At 44.3% G+C, this 15,819-nt stretch overlaps 1 protein-coding gene across 4 annotated transcripts in view; it reads left to right on the plus strand.

Annotated features, from left to right (window-relative positions):
• The window catches only part of PATL2 (PAT1 homolog 2), a 358,628-nt gene that overhangs the window by 227,614 nt on the left and 115,195 nt on the right, over positions 1-15,819 (plus strand). For all 4 annotated transcript variants that reach the window (XM_078655954.1, XM_078655957.1, XM_078655956.1 and 1 more), the window contains 2 exons: positions 7,519-7,688; positions 12,184-12,258. In XM_078655954.1, the coding sequence (XP_078512080.1) occupies positions 7,519-7,688; positions 12,184-12,258 (245 nt within the window). The remainder of the gene's footprint in view (positions 1-7,518; positions 7,689-12,183; positions 12,259-15,819) is intronic.

Raw genomic sequence — 15,819 nt, forward strand, 5'->3', positions numbered from 1 at the left:
TTCAAAGCAAATACGTTTTTAAATAGATACTTTTCAGTTTCAAAAGTGGACGCAGTGCAATTTTCACTCTTATGCAGGTAAGTACATAACTTCACATTCCGGACTTCGGAGTTGGCGATCAGCAGAGGCAAGGTTCAGAAAAGCACAAACACTGCACGACCAGTGGCACAGGGGTGGCCGGGTGCAGAGGTCAAATTTGGAGTTAGGGCCCAATGTTAACCAATTGATGCTGGAGGTGCTTAAAGGCAGATCCTTGTAGGTAAGTAAAGCGGCTGCTGGGCTCAAGCTTCGCAGCATTAGGCACTACAAGGCAGCATCAAACCTACACCACCAGTGGCACAGGAGCTGCTGGGTGCAGGGTTCAAACACTGTGCGGGTGCCCAATGCAAGTGAAAGGAGGAACTGTTTTGGAAACCAGTTGCAGGCACCAAACCGAAGGCTGCGCAAAGCAAACCAGCGATTGCAGAGGTAAGTTGGGATGCTGTGGGTTGCAGAGACCTAGTCGGTCGAGCTCTCCGAGGCCGAGGAGCTTTGGGTGCAGGAGTGTCTTTTGACGTCTAGTTTCTCACCGGAGCCGGTTGTGGTTGGGGGTGGGGGGAGGGGGTGGTAAGCCTTTGGATTTACACTGCAGTTGTTGTGGAGTCCAACCAACGCTGGACTTGGACTCTGGTTCGCTGGTGAAACTTTTCTGGACTGGTGTGCAACCTGGATTCGGGCCGGAAGCGTCGGGTGCAGAGTGGTCCGGGATTGCAGTTCTGGAGGGCACCGGAATCCTTTGTCTTGGTTTCTTGGTGACAGGTCTGCTATGCTCAAAAGTTCTGGTCTTTTTCGGAGGCCGGCAGTGCTCCTTGTGGTTTTGGAGATCTCTGGCTGCAGGACAGGTGTTTTCTTTGCAGGGACTTTGAAGTTGAAGACAGGCCGGTAGGGCTGGGGTAAAGTCAGTGGGTGTCTTTAGTCTTCTCTGCATGGCGTTTTCTTTGTGCTCTCTTAGGTAGGCAGGAACTGGTTTCAGAGTCTTAGGGAGATACCTAAATAATAGATTTAGGCGTGTTACAGGAGAATAGCAGATTGGGACCAATGGCTTCCTTACCTGGGGTGGCTATACCCACTATTATGTCTGTGGGAGAGGGCGGAATAACCCTAGCCTTTATTGGATAGGTGCCATCATCTTCAAGATTGTGGTGACTGAAAAGTGTTCATAACTTCACCTCCATCCCCTGAGGGCGAAGGGGGGACGCCTCCTGTTAAGTTTCCCCGCCACTTCTCCCACCCAAAGGTGGGGGTTTGAATCTGGGGTTGCCACCTGCTGTTAGCAGCAGTGGTTGGGGTTGCATTACAAAGGCGATTCGCCTTTGAAGGTTATATTTTAGGCACTATGGGCATCTTGGGGGAGGAGGTGTCACCTCTGTCCAGGATGTGCTTTGTTTCTGGCCACAGAGAGCTGAGGCTCTCGACCCCGGGGTCAAGCAACATGACTGGGGGTGGCAGGCTGCCTAACGCCAGTCAGAGACCACACCAGGCCTGATAGGTTTGCATGGGGCACTTCTAAGGTGCCCTCTGAGTACATGGGTTAATAAATTGAACTCTGGCATCAGTGTGGGTTTATTAAGAGGAGTCGTTTGGTACCAAACACTCCTGGGTTCAGAGAAGCAGTCATGGTCCTGGGGAACTCGAGATTTGAGCTTCCAGACCATGTACACTCTGGCTTTTCTGCCACTTACACTATCTAAGGCTAGACCTGAATATTGTAGGAGCCGATTTGCTGATGCAGATATGCCCACGCCTGCTTTAGGGTTTGTACAGCCTTAGTCCGTGCTGGTTGCCAGGGCCCACAGGCAGTGGGCCAGGTCGAATTTGTTGTTTTTCACTGCACCAAGACATGCCAGCTGCAGTGGCATGGCCTTGGTGAGGAGTCCTAGGGACCCTCTTCAGTCCCCAGCCCTAGGTACCAATGGTACCATTTACTACAGACTTGCAGGGGGGTGAAGTTGTCAATTGTGAAACCGTTTTTGGGAAAAAACACTGGTACTGGGAACCTGGACAGCAGGGACCCAGTACTCTACAGTTAAAGTTGCATCAAAAGACCGGCAACAAGTGTGTTGGTCTTCAGGAGGTATGTGAGGGAAAGAAAATGCTCTAACTAGAATAGTTTGGTAGGGAAGTCCTATGCCCTCATACATACTGTTCTCTAGTCTCAAATTCCACACTGTGCTCAACCAGTCAACGAATGATTGCTTCAGCTTGCCTAAAGCCCCTTGCCCATATTAAATTTGCGTTGAGACCCCAGTTAAAGGCTTATCTGGAGGCTCAATGCGGGCTGAAGAAGCAATTGCTGCCATGGTGACCACCATTCTCCAGGTCATTTTGGCCCCTCTTTCCAGTCCTGAACGTTTGTATGATAATCTAATACATTCTGGGTGTGGACTTTTTGTTTTGCTTCCTCTGAACTTATTAGGCAAACAGGTCAAATCAGTGATTTGTAGGTGAAAAATTCAGGGCTAATGACTGCATCCATAATGAAAGCGTGTGGTGGTTACCTTAGAACCCACTGATAAGCAGAACGTCTTGAGATTTAAATAAGCCCTGGTGTGGCCCGAACAATCCTGGAGTCTTAACACTCAAGGCCCCCCAAAGAGGCATCCTGCAAAGAATTGTATCCTCAGGTCGCGTATGACTGCTAGCTTGGGGAATGCCATGATGGAAGACTATTGGCAATCCTGGGCTGCTGCTTCACTTCCCAAGTGCACGCTGTGGTTTTCCGGGTTGAGACATATAAGAGCACTTACCAAGGTGGTGGTCAGCCTATAGGATTTGGCCTGGGACTCCAGATCCAAGATTAAGTGTGGTCCCTTTCCTGTGATGGAAGCTCCTTTTAGATCATTTAGAAGACTAAAGTTCTGAGAATGTATCGGCAAACTTGTCCCCTCATTAGTTTTTGTCCCACGTTATTGCTTCTTGCAGCTGGACCTTTTATCAGATATTTTATCTGGATATTGGCCTAAATCTCGTCTCCTTCAGGATGAGTTTGGTTCTTGCCATTCTCCTTGTTCATTCTCGGTATCTTCACTAAACACTATAAGGATCACTAGGCTGTTTCTTCTCTTTGTAGACTGTTCTGCTAATTTGGTATCATCTTAAAGCCACCATACACTCCTCCACATAGTATCTTATGGTGGGTGACACCTTTGCTACTGTGAAGTCACCGTTCTTTCAGGCGGTCTAGAAGTGTACTCAGTAGAACTTTCAAATGTCTAATCCTTGACAGCATGCTGCACGGTTTATCCTTTTAGTGTGCTATAGTATAACTGCTAAGTGATACCTAGGGTGCTACAGGTACTGCTCCGTGAACTGGAAAACTCCAACCGAGGCAATTAAGACAAAGCATCATGATTTCTTCACCGCTTCCCTTAAAATAAGAGCAACCTTGAATGCTTGTATTTAAATATTATGTGGAGTTTCTTAATCAACGACTGCATGCTCACTTTCCTCTAATGTGGAACATTTGTTTTTATAGAGCAATAACCCATTTGGTTGTGGCGTTATCCTCTGTTTCACATAATAAAAATGCAATATGATGAACTTAGTAAAGACATCTACAGGAAAGCAACAAAAACATATCAATATGCTAAAAGACTGGCTAGACTCGTATTTTCGTGCAAAGATAGAAAATGCCCGCAACTCGTCCAAGGGATTGTGTAAGGTGGTGAATAGCCTCATGAAACCACCCACAAGCTCCTCAGACCCCTCCACCCCACCATTGGATGCACGCTGTGATAGGTTTGCTAATTTCTTCTCCTGCAAAGTAAACCAAATCCTTTGCTCCTGCCCCAAAAACCCAGACCCTAGTCCGACCCCACTCGCAGGTTCCTCGACCTTAGTTAAATTGACCTCATTTCCTGCCTTAAGCAAAGAAGTCACTGAAGAAACCCTAAAGTCCATTTAATCTGGTTCGCCACACTATCCTCCCCCCCCCTCACCCCCGCATCCTGAGGAAACGGGGCGATGCATTCCAGTGCATCTTAACGCACCTTTCAATCATTCCTTGGATAGTGACAATGCCCCCTCTGCATAGAAACACGCTATTGTGAAACCAATACTGAAAAAGCCCACAGCCGACCCTCTGCTTGCAGAAAAGTATAGGCCAATGATCCTTACTCAAGTTAGCGAGCAAAGAATAGGAAAAATGTCAATAAACACCTCTCAAGCTATGCAAAAACTCAAGGTATTCTCCATCCCACCTAAATGGACTTTAGACTGGGCAGCAATATCGAGACCGCCCTGCTAGCTGCCGCAGAGGAACTCTGCTCAATCCTGGACCAAGGTTGCTCAGCAGCTATGATATTGCTAGGCCTTTGTCTTGGACACCGTCTCACATCCTGTCCTTAGTCAGAGGATGGATGAAGCCAGAATCTCTGGGGTTTCACTAAAGTGGCTAGTAGCCTTCCAGGAAAGTTGGAGCTTCCAGGTCTGCGACAAAGCCCTTTTCTCTGCCAGTCATTCCTTAAAATGTGGGGTCCCTTAGGGCTCCTTTCATAGCCCCACATTATTTAATCTATATATGCTTCCTTTAGCGGAGATGACACTCAGATCGTCCTATCTCTCATGGCAGAAATTGGTAAAACCTCCAACTAACTGAACTCCTGTCTAAAACCGGTAACAGACTGGATGTCTGCAAGGAGCTTAAAACTGAATGGTGGAAAGCTTGAAGTACTAGTTGTTGAAAACAACCGTCCATGGCCAGACCACCTTAGAGAACTTCCCCCAACCTGTTCCAGCAGTCAAAAGCCTGGGCTTCTGGGTTGATAATACATTCTCCAATTAAACCCAGGCCAGGGAACTTGCTGGGACCTGCTCTTTGGAATTCTGAGAACTTTAAGAAAATTGCTACATTGGCTACCACCCTCCACGAGGAGAGTTCTTATGCAGGAACTGATTTACTCCTGCATAGATTATTGACTCTCCCTTTATCTGGGAAGGCCGAGTCTGTGATAAAAAAGACTAGAAGTTGTCCTGAACTCAGCAGCTTGGATTCTACTAAAAAAATCCCAAAATGCCAATCTGCTGCACCGGCTTTAGCAGCCCTGCACTGGCTTCCGGTGCAGAAAAGAAACCACTTTAAGGTACCATGCCTCTCCCATGGGACTGTGCACGGCCGAGGCCTACTTCTCATCCAGCGACTACTCAGTACTTGCATTCCCAGGAGGTCTCTGCAATCCAGGAATCTAAGCTTGCTGCCAGTCCCTAGGGTTAACAAGACCAGGTGCAGGGGTCCTTTTAGCTTCTAAACTTTGGAACGAACCCCTGCCGTTTTCAGAATGAACCAATCTGAATCCAGTTTTAGGAAACTCCTATTTTAGTCTTCTCCTCACTTGTAAGTGAATCTAGTGTACTGGCAGATATGTCGTTTTTAGCGCTTGATGGCCTGGTAGGATAGCTGTGTGCTATACAGAAACACCTGAATAGAATTCTGCCTCTAGCTAATAGTTGATTTTGGCATAAAGCCAGAGGGGGATTGAGAGTCAGATGTAGGGTCTCTGAGCAAAATAGGAGAAAGACAAGCGTGTGTATACTAGAGATGTATAACCTTGGCCTCATTGCAGATAGATTGCTTTTATAAGGTACTGGTTGACAGGATATCCCTTGGGGAATGTGAGTACATACAGAAAAAAATAATGGATTCCCAAGGGTGCACTTTTCTGTTTAACATTCTGAAGTCAACAGTTATCCACCTTATTGGGTTGAATCAAAAGGTAAGTGTGGATATGTTGCCTTAAAGTAACTTGGTATAGAATGGTATGCTGTAATCTGCTGAAGAATGAAGTGAATTTAGGATGGGTATAAACCACTTTGCTGTCGCTGGTTGGTGTTTTGTTCATATAGTGTGTGGAAAACCATGAAATTACTCATTCATAGTTAGTATACGCACAAAAGAATGGCTGGATAGTACATCGGGAGTCATATACATTTGGCTGTTTTGGGGAGAGAACTGTGGGAGTTGTGGATATGGGTGTGTGCACCATGAGCATAGTGGGGTAGCCAAGAGTGAGTTCTGTGGCCCCTCCTCGCTCAGTTAGCCACTTTTTGTTAGTTACTAACTTGAATTCATAAACTCTTGCCACAGTAGTACATGCAGTGTAGAGTGTATATCACATCTGCACAAATAATGCAGATCTAATTACTCTTGGTGACTTCTTATAGTTGATGCCACGTTTCGGCTGTGACTCATTCTCAACATCCCTCTTCAGTCATTTACGTCATCCTCATTGCGGGTTCTGGGTCGAAATTACGAACACTGGTCTTTCATCCAAGAAGGAAATGGGAGCTCATCTATATACCGATGGCCTTCTTTCTAATTGTATGTCTAGGATTCTTCAAAATGCCATGACTAGCACGGGAATCGCCCCCAGCCGACCACTGTTTTCTGACCGAAGTATCAAAATGTGAAGAATATAAATGTAGATGTAAATGGGATATTACTTATATTTTGTATGTTTTTAAGTTGTATACCCCTATGTGTACCAGAAGTAAATTAAAATATCTTATGCGGCTCTGAAGAAGGCTGCAGAGACCAGTGACTTGCTAGGAAAATGGTCTTTGATTAATTATATGCATGGGTGCAACATTTTTGGCATTTCAGTAAGAGGAAAGTGTGTATTTTTGCACAGATGTTAAAAATAGATATACTATATAGTAGAATCTTTATAGGTAGATATACATTTTTAAATCTTTTGTATCAGACATTAACAAGAATATTAAAAGGAGTCATTATCTTTTTTTTAATCCCCTCCACTGCCCCACATATTTAGGGGGTACACATTTGAAGTCGAAGTTGGATTCACCCAGACCCCCATTGGCAAACGAGAACACCCTGTCCAAAATACAGAATTGTAACAAAACGAATTTACAATATATATATTATTTACTGCTTTACTTGAAGAACAAACTAGACCTTGTTATTCGATACTGTTCTTTATGTTGCATTTAAAGTGCTGGCGGTGCATCCCCACCTTTTGTGTTTATCACATAATGTTCCCTATTTCATACAGAATACGGTAAGGGGTTCTCCACTCTCGCCTTTCATCCTGCTGTATTCAAATAAAGATTTTGGGGTGCGGCATTATTTTCGTTATTAGTACAGAAGCTTTGGTTGGTTTTTTTTTTAACCCTTTATAGCATGGTGCATTTATTAAAACGTAATACTTGTCACGTCTCGCACCTAGTATGATTTTAATTGCATATGTATATAGCGCTTACAACCCCAGACGAGGTGTCGAAGTGCTTTTTCAGCGAGTAGTACGTTACTCCGGAACCCAAAAAGGATTAGTGGTAAATTAGCACAGGTAAATATGAATTTAATCTGCGGGGTGGAGACGTTAGTCTGTTATGTGGATTGAAAAGGATAGTGGAGGGAAGGATTTGCATTTATATAGCGCTTGATATGTAATTTTATGGCGGACTTGTGAGTTTATTTGTATTGAAATTTTACATCGTTTACACTTAAATTCTTCTCTTTTTCAGTCCCCAGGTTACATGTCGCAAACACCTTTCAGACCCATGTCTCCCAACATCAGCACCCCCTCGCGCCCCATGACCCCCAAGATGGTTCGGATGCACTTCGGGCCCATGTCTCCCAGTCCAAGCTTCTCGCCCTTCTTCAGCCCAATGACAAACTCGCTGCAGAGGTTCAGGTATGCATTGGAAATGAACCTCTGACCTAGGGTCCTAGGGTAGGTGCAGGAGGAGGCGGAACAAAGATAGGGGTATCCTGGAATACCTGAAAAAACACCCAACTGTTTTACTTGCTCTCTCGTTGGTTTTTGCACTGTTATCAACATTACCCATTTGTATGCGTATTTGTTCTCTTATTTTGGAAGAGTAAGCCTTTTATATATTATTCTCCATTCTTGTTTGTAGTGTAATTTGATAAAAATTGAGTTTTTTTTGTTCTATAATATGAGCATCTGAGCTAACGGGAAAACTTGCCAATAGGCAATATCTTTGTCAGTTTTGGGTGCCAAAAAATAACATTTGAATTTTAGCTCGCTTTTTTAAAATATTTTTTTCTTTCATGAACATCAATATTTTTTTTAGGTAGTTGTCTGCACATTTATTGAATGCCACGAAAAAACAAGTGCAATAGTTCAATCTCTGCGTTAAAAATAAATTATTTTACACAACTTTCAAGTCAAAACTTATCGATTGTTCATTTCCCAAACTGGTCTAAAAAATGAATCTGGTTCTTCGCTGAGCTTTTATATTTCGTGTTTGCTTAAAGGGCCTCTAACCAAATAAAGTCAAAGTTCCTTCTGGGAAAGTTCAGTTGTAATCCTTGTATTGTTTGTTTTATTTTTCTACGGTCTTAATCTGTGTCTGACGCATGGAACTATACACAGGACGTGAGCTGCTGCTCCAGTCCAATGTCCATGGGTGTGTGGGACTAAATACACACAGTTCCTGTCACCGTCTATTATCTTCTTGGAGCCTTATTTACTTTCTGGGGGCTGTTGATTAAGCATATTCTGATGGGTCTTCTTAATAACAAGTTCTTCACCTTCTGAATCCTCCCAGGTGCCAGACTAAATCTGTTAAATGTATGCAGTAGCTTCTGCATGCTGGTTGGTTGGAACATCGGACTCTATGGCAACCCGGTCTGGCACCCAGAATTGAGTGGATTAAGGCGCAAGCATGCAGTGCCTCTGTGTGCAGTAGTCTGTTCCATTTCTGCACACCATTAAATGCTGATTTGTAGCTTTTCGCCAACCTTTTTGTGTAGCCAACTTTCCCAAATTCTTTAAATTGTGTGTGGGGGATGTCGAAACCCCCATTTCTCCCTGCCCTCCCAACTCCCTCCTACCCAAAACCCCACAGGAGGTGGTTTTTGTAGGGTGGGTGGTTTTTTATTGGGGTGGGGTGGGGTGGGGTGGTTGAGCCAAGCTTGTGTGAGGCATATTTCAGCCACGGACAACCATAATATTTGCCTTTGGTGCCTTGGCTTCAAACAACTCTAAACACTCCCTAATGTATCCAAAGGCCACGCACTCCAACTTCCCCAGCGTTGTCCTCTTCAGATCCAATCCCGGGATTGAAGCCCCTGCGTCCTGAATTTCCTGGGCCATCATCTGCTCCACAGTAGATTGAGGATGCTAAATTTGTCTGTTACTGGTCCCTTGGGTTTCCTTTGTGCCCTATGGATAAGTTGGGGTTTCCAGTTAGACTTCCGCTAGCACAGGCTAAGCTGGCACCAACTTACCTCAGCTGACACCAGGCCACACCTCAGAACCTTTGTTGCAATAGTACCTAGCCCACCCCTCTGCCCCAGATGTGCCAGTGTGGTACTCTGCAGAGATTCTGGTCTTTGTTCCAGCAGAAACTTCATTCAGTGTTTAGTCCATTTAGTACTACGAAAAAACCAAAGTGCAGCCTGTGGTTTTGTAGGTTTCCCCTACTGTTCCCTTTCTTCGATGCTAGTATTTCAGAGGCTAGAAGCCACTTTCGGGTCTGGCTCAAACGCATTCACTACTATGAAAATGACTACAGAAAGGCAGAAAATGTACTGCCCCCTCCAAATTGTACGGAGTTTGACCTCTATCTTCACCAATCATGGATTGATTCTGCTTTCCCACAGGCGTTATTCTCCGGTTTGTTGTTGGGTCAGAACATCTCCAGTTCAGCCTCCTGCCCTTCTGCCTTACATTCCCACCCATCCTAATCCCCCACAACCTTAGTGTTTACAAAAGTAATATTTGTGAATGTGGCTCATCTTCACAGGCAGGAATACATTTATTTCTCTATCTTGATGATTGGCTGCTAATTACAGGCTTTCTTCGGTTTTTCTCAGACCCCTTGGAAACAACTGTTTTGCTGCTGCCCATCCTGAGGTTCTCAATCAATAAATTTGAAAACTCCTCTTTGTCCAAAATGGACCGAATAAAAGGTATCCTCTGCACAGGTCACAGTGGTTTTAAAGGCCTTTCGGGCTCCGTAATGAGTCTGGGATATTTGGGCTGAGATCTGATGTTTCAGTCTCATGCCTTGGCTTGAGTCCAATTGGTTCTGACACTTCTTGTTCTCCTGGCCTTGTACATTCTGCTGGAGCCTCACGTGGGTTCTGCAGTGGAGCCTTTCCTTTTAATGGACCCACCACTGAGATTACTTTTTGAACAACATCCGCTTATAGGAAGCTGCAGACTTTTGGTGGTGGAAGGCAGAGGTCAACTTGACATGCAACATACTATATTGCCTGCCCCATCCAAAGCTCATGTTAGTGACTGAAGCGTTGTCATTGGGCGGAGTTGGTCACCTAGACAAAGTGGCAATCTGAGGCCTCCGGTAGACCAGTACCACCATGTTGATATTGTGAAGCTGTGTGCCATCTGTCGGGACCTAAAGACCCTTTTCTCTTCCTTCAGGACCGGTCAGTCTATGTTCTGCAGTGTGGGATCCCATGTCCCCGGTCTAGCACACCTGATACTACCATTGGCTAGTTCATGATGAGATGCCTGATGGTCGGTCTCCTGCTGGGTTTATCAAACACCAGGGGAGATAAACTTAGCATTGGGTGTCTTTCTGATCATGAGTGGCGTCTGCTCCTATTGGTGGGTCAAGATGTATTCACTCAGTGGGGTTTGCCCTTAGATCGGTACTGTACCAATAGAACACTCCGTATATGGCCTTCGGGCCCTCAAGTTTCCTCCTGAAGGCTCAGTGGGAGATGTGTACTGCCTTTAGGGGGATTCCTGCCATCTTTGTTCCTGCCACTGACTTTGCAGTGACTGTCCATTATGCAGTTCATTAAAGTGTGAACTAGAATAACACTCTAATCTAGTTCTTGCGTAAAGCACACAGTTTAACATGTCCTCTTACCCAATTCAGAACTGTTGAACAGATTCCAACAAAGAATAAATAAAATATCACTAACCAACACAGTAAGCTAAACTATTAAAGAAATTTCAAAAATGTGCACCTTGGTGTTGGAGCTTGTGGAACTACTGTGCAGCTATGTCTTCAACTCTGGTGCGGCTCCAGTTCAGGGCTGAGTGAATCGTTGATTAATACACGGCTCACCGGAATCCTTGCAGAGCGCATGATGCAGGTTTAGAAGAACCTTTCTTTTCTATGAACCCAAGAACCTGAGCAACATGTAGCTCCCCTTTCATCACCATTCCTGGGAATCAAGATGGCTCCCACTATGATGCGTGGTGATCGGGAGACCCGATTGCAAAAGGGATGACTGGGCAGCAATACCAGTAGAGGAAACGTGTTCACTGCCTGAAGTTTACAGAGTTCAGAGAGGAGGGTGCAGGCTCTTTATAAAGCGTCCAGTGGTGGTTACAAAAATGTTGGGGTTTGCTCTTTGGTTGTAGATTGACAGCAGAGATACCCTATCTAACAAGGAGGAGAGTTGTGGCCACCCCATTAACAACCAAACCATTATCTGTGAACACCTGTGAAGAACCAGAGCCCCTGAACAGCAGGTATTCAGAGCTGCAATAGACCTAGTGGTCCTCCTTACGAGGTCTCACAGATGTGGTGGTATTGATTCTTGATCTCCGAAGTTAATGATACCTGGGTTCTGTAAAATCCCTGGATGCGAATTAATGGGGATTTTGGGTTGACCTCTGAAATTCCCCTAAAGAATCAAGAAATCCAGTAATCTCTAAATCTGACCCCGATTTGCCTGGCAATTCCCCATTATCTCCTGAAGATTTTTTATTATTTTCAACAGCTGAACTCGGGGGGGGGGGGGGGAACCTGAGGTCAGCGTAACTGTGGACCTCCTAATTCCAATTTATTCCAGATCAGGAATTATGATCTCTCATAATGAGCTGCTGTTGAGTATGTTAATTGGAATTGGTGTTTAAATACTTTTTCAGTCCTCAGTCGGTATCTTCTCTATCATGCTACCCTATAAGAGGAATGCAAAATGTGCAATCTCTACTTTTTGATTAGGATTTTGAGACTTTACTTTTCATTGTTTTCCGAAGTACATGAGCCTCTACCTCTTTCTGGAAGTAGCCATGCTCAAAGTGTTCTATATAGGTCAAGTATTTGATTCTGAATGCGACTTCCTGCCTAGGTAGCCTAGAACAGATTACTGTTGTAACCTTTAACATATACTTCCCTTTTCCTTGTGATTTTTTTTCCTGCCATACATAAACATTTATTTCATATTTACTCTTGTAGGATGCCAGGTCATGTTACACAGTTGCACCCCCAGCATCGAAGAATTTTGAGCCAGCGACAGCAGAGGATGCAAAGGTAAATTCCTATACAATTTTTTTTTTTAGGCTGCAATGTACAAGGAGAAGATGGGCCAGTGAACATAATGTATGGAATTTCCCAAAATTGTGTTGAGCTTTGTTTTATCTGAGAATTCTGGAGAAGAACATTATTCTGTATCAAGTTAGCACTTTAAGAACAGTCTAGAAATGTCCAACTCTACTCCTGCAGAGTTAATCGGTCTTCTGCATAGCTAACCTAATACACTGTTGAACAGGTTTCTGTACAGTCAAAAAAATTGACTCTTATCCATATCTCCAGGGATATTGCTCCTAAAATGCAAAATATTTAATTTTCTCTGCCATGAAAGTTGAGTGCAATATGACCCAAAAGCACGTGGCATCTCATACCAGAATAACCTATTGCAGCATGGCCTAACGTGGCAGTCCATAGCACCTACATAACAGCATAGCATTGTGTAAGTGTAATGCAGATCTGCTCGGCATGTCATAGTAATGACAACATAGCCATATAATATGTATGACTGATTAGCTGATGGGCTGATCCGTGGTTTTACTGCAAACAGAATAAAGATCTGTTTAACCTTCTAATAAGCGCAGTGGCAATATTCGATGTATAGATCCGATTACTCCAGTGAACGTTTGTGCTGTAGTTCAGTAATGGCCCTAAATCACCACTTTGGAAGTAGACTGCAAAGTCTGATAGGACCAGCTAGATTTTGAAGAGTCCACTTCGATACTTCAATGAGACAACCTATAAAGCATAGGAACACTAGCCTTATCTGGATATCATGGGCTCTAATGCTGGCAAGTGAAATGGGACCACTTGCAGAGGTCAGTATTAACTGATACGCATGTATGGGCTGCAGAGCGCCCCTCTGTGTTCCATGGTCCCAGAGCCATGACACCTGAGGTACCAATACCTATGATCTTCCTCTTTTCTTACTCATCTGCATCACCCTCTCCTCCCTTCCTCCTTTCATCTTCCTGTCCCTATCCACTCTTTTCCAACCTCTTGCATATCCTGGTCTACTTCCTCCATTTCTGACTTTTCCTTATCGTTCCACAGTACCCGCCTTTTCCCTTTCCTCCCCACTTTTCGTCCTCCCTGCTGTCTTTTATTCGTTTATATTCTTCTCCCTCGATCTCACTTCCACTTTGCAGTCCTGTCTTTCGTCTCCTTTCATAGTTGTATCATCTTACATTCGCTCAGAATTCTGTCCTCTTGTTCTGACATGTCTATTTCTGCACCATCTTGAACTTCCCGCTCTCGTTTTGCGCGTATCTCCCTTCTTTGTCATCCTTATCTTGTCACCTTGATCTGACATTTTTCGCTCCTTAGTGTCATTCACCTTCATTTTCTTTTCCTCAGCTTAATTTCTCCCTTACACTCTCCTCTCGCTTTATCAATACACTGAAATCTCCCCTCCCACTCACTCTGAATGGCAGTGAGTCCCCCCCGCCCTCTGACTCGCCTGGTGAAGGAGTAAAAACGAGCCAGGTGCTGTGCAGGCAGCTTCTTAAAGAAATTCCAGCTGGTGCAGAACAGGTGGGTCACCTCTCCCCCTCAACCCTCGACCCTTCTAGGCCCATGTGCCACAGCATTGGCTAAACCACTGTAGCTACACCGCGGCTTAGGAAAGTGGTTAATCCTTGGTGTAGAGCTGTTCATTTTACAACTCTGGCACAGTCGTTTGAAGAAGATCCCCACTGACATTGGGCATCTAACCCAGGTTGGTGGTTTCTTGTCATCATGTTTAATCACTTGTAGTTTCAGAAGATCTTGCAAAGATGGTTGTAATTTATTGATGTAATTACAAATTGTGTGGGCAGATATACATCAGTTTCTCACTCCTTTATATTGCACAGACTAAAGTGGATTGCCACATGGCACTCGAGTGCTATAGAATTATTTGCAGATTGGTAATATTAACCTTAATCTAAAAATAAGCCCAAGCATACCCATTACTGTGAGCTGGTGCTTATGACGTATCAATCTTATTTTGGTAAGATTTTGTTGAAAGCATGATCTAGTTTGCCTTTGTGAAAATAGAAATCGGCCACAACTTTGTGTTTTAAAAATGTTTAAACGTTCTTACAGAAGTGGTGGCCAATGGTCTAGCTTGTATTGGGGACTTACGTCTGATAGACTCCATCACGGATATTTAGTGATCATAGAGTTTAAATCGAGGTCAATGTATCAAAATACTTGTATTGCCCACCTAACAGTGGAAAAATCCTTCAAGGAGGCACTACCATCTCTTGTTTGTGGAAGCTGTGTTTACGGTGATCCCACAAGGAAATATGGTCTCGAAATGTATGGAGCATTAATTACATGCTTAATTGCAGACTGGGGATTTGCATATTCTGTCATGGATTGACACCCAAACCATACTTTATCAAACCTGGATTCCAAGAAGTGATGCATATTTCTCACTTTGCCTACTTCAATGCCTGCTGTTGGGAGAGGGGGTTGCACAAAGGGCGGCCTGGTAGTTTTCAATATTAGTAATAACTTGTACTTTCAGTTTCACATGGCAAGTCTGCCATTTCTAGTTAGTGCAAATGACACGTCTTACTATTACCCAATTTAATGGCTGATATTTTGCCAGCATGGAAAGGATGGGAACGGGGTTGGACTTGGCGGGATTCAAACTAGTGACCTGTAGATAGATGGCGAGCCTTTAGCTCATTTGGGTATCCTGACAGCCTTTGGTCATAATTTCACCTATAGAAAGTCCTCTTGTTTCTTACTCTGGTATCTTTTTTTGCACATTTTGTGTAGTGTTACCAATGATGTATATATTGTTTTCACTGTCAGTCTGTCTAACATTACTAAAGTGACAGGCACAAGAGATACATGCTACTCATGTTTTTTTTTTTTTGGGTGGTTTTATTAAAGTTTATATGCTACTCCTGACCTTTTAAACCTAAATGAGGTGTGTACGTGCATCAGTCATTCAATACATCATTGCCTTTAGAGCTCTGGGGGCGGTTTATAGTGAAAGCGAGTTTTACATGTTTTTGAAGTTAATGTCAATCAGGGTTTGTAAAGCGCACTACTCACCCGTGAGGGTCTCCAGGTGTGCTGGGGGAGAGTGTGAGCACCTCCGTTGGGGTCATTTGGAGAGCCAAGTCTTGAGGTCCTTCCTGAATTGATGCAATGTCGGGCTCCATCGGAGGTGAAGGGGGAGTTCGTTCCAGGTCTTGGCTGTGAGGTAGGAGAAGAATCTTCCACCTCCTCTGGTCCTGTGAAAATGTGGGACGGTGGCTAGGGCGGATGATCTGTAGTTTCTCTTGGGGGTGCGGAAGGAGATTCAGTCATTGAGGTATTGGGGTCCAGTGTTGTGGAGGGCTTTGTAGGCGTGTGTGAGCAGCATGAAGGTTGTTGTTCTTTTGGGGAGCCAGTGGAGGTCACGGAGGTGTTTGGAGATGTGGTTGACGTGGGATATCTAGGATAAGTCTGGCTGCGGCTATCTCGGTGGTCTGGAAATTTGGTTGCAATATACAACCTTTTTGTGCTAATAACTTGATAGACCCAATGAATGGCTCTACAAATTGGTACTTGAAGATTAAATGC

The sequence above is a fragment of the Lissotriton helveticus genome, chromosome 8 (genome assembly GCF_964261635.1).
Source record: "Lissotriton helveticus chromosome 8, aLisHel1.1, whole genome shotgun sequence".
NCBI classification, from domain to species: domain Eukaryota; kingdom Metazoa; phylum Chordata; class Amphibia; order Caudata; family Salamandridae; genus Lissotriton; species Lissotriton helveticus.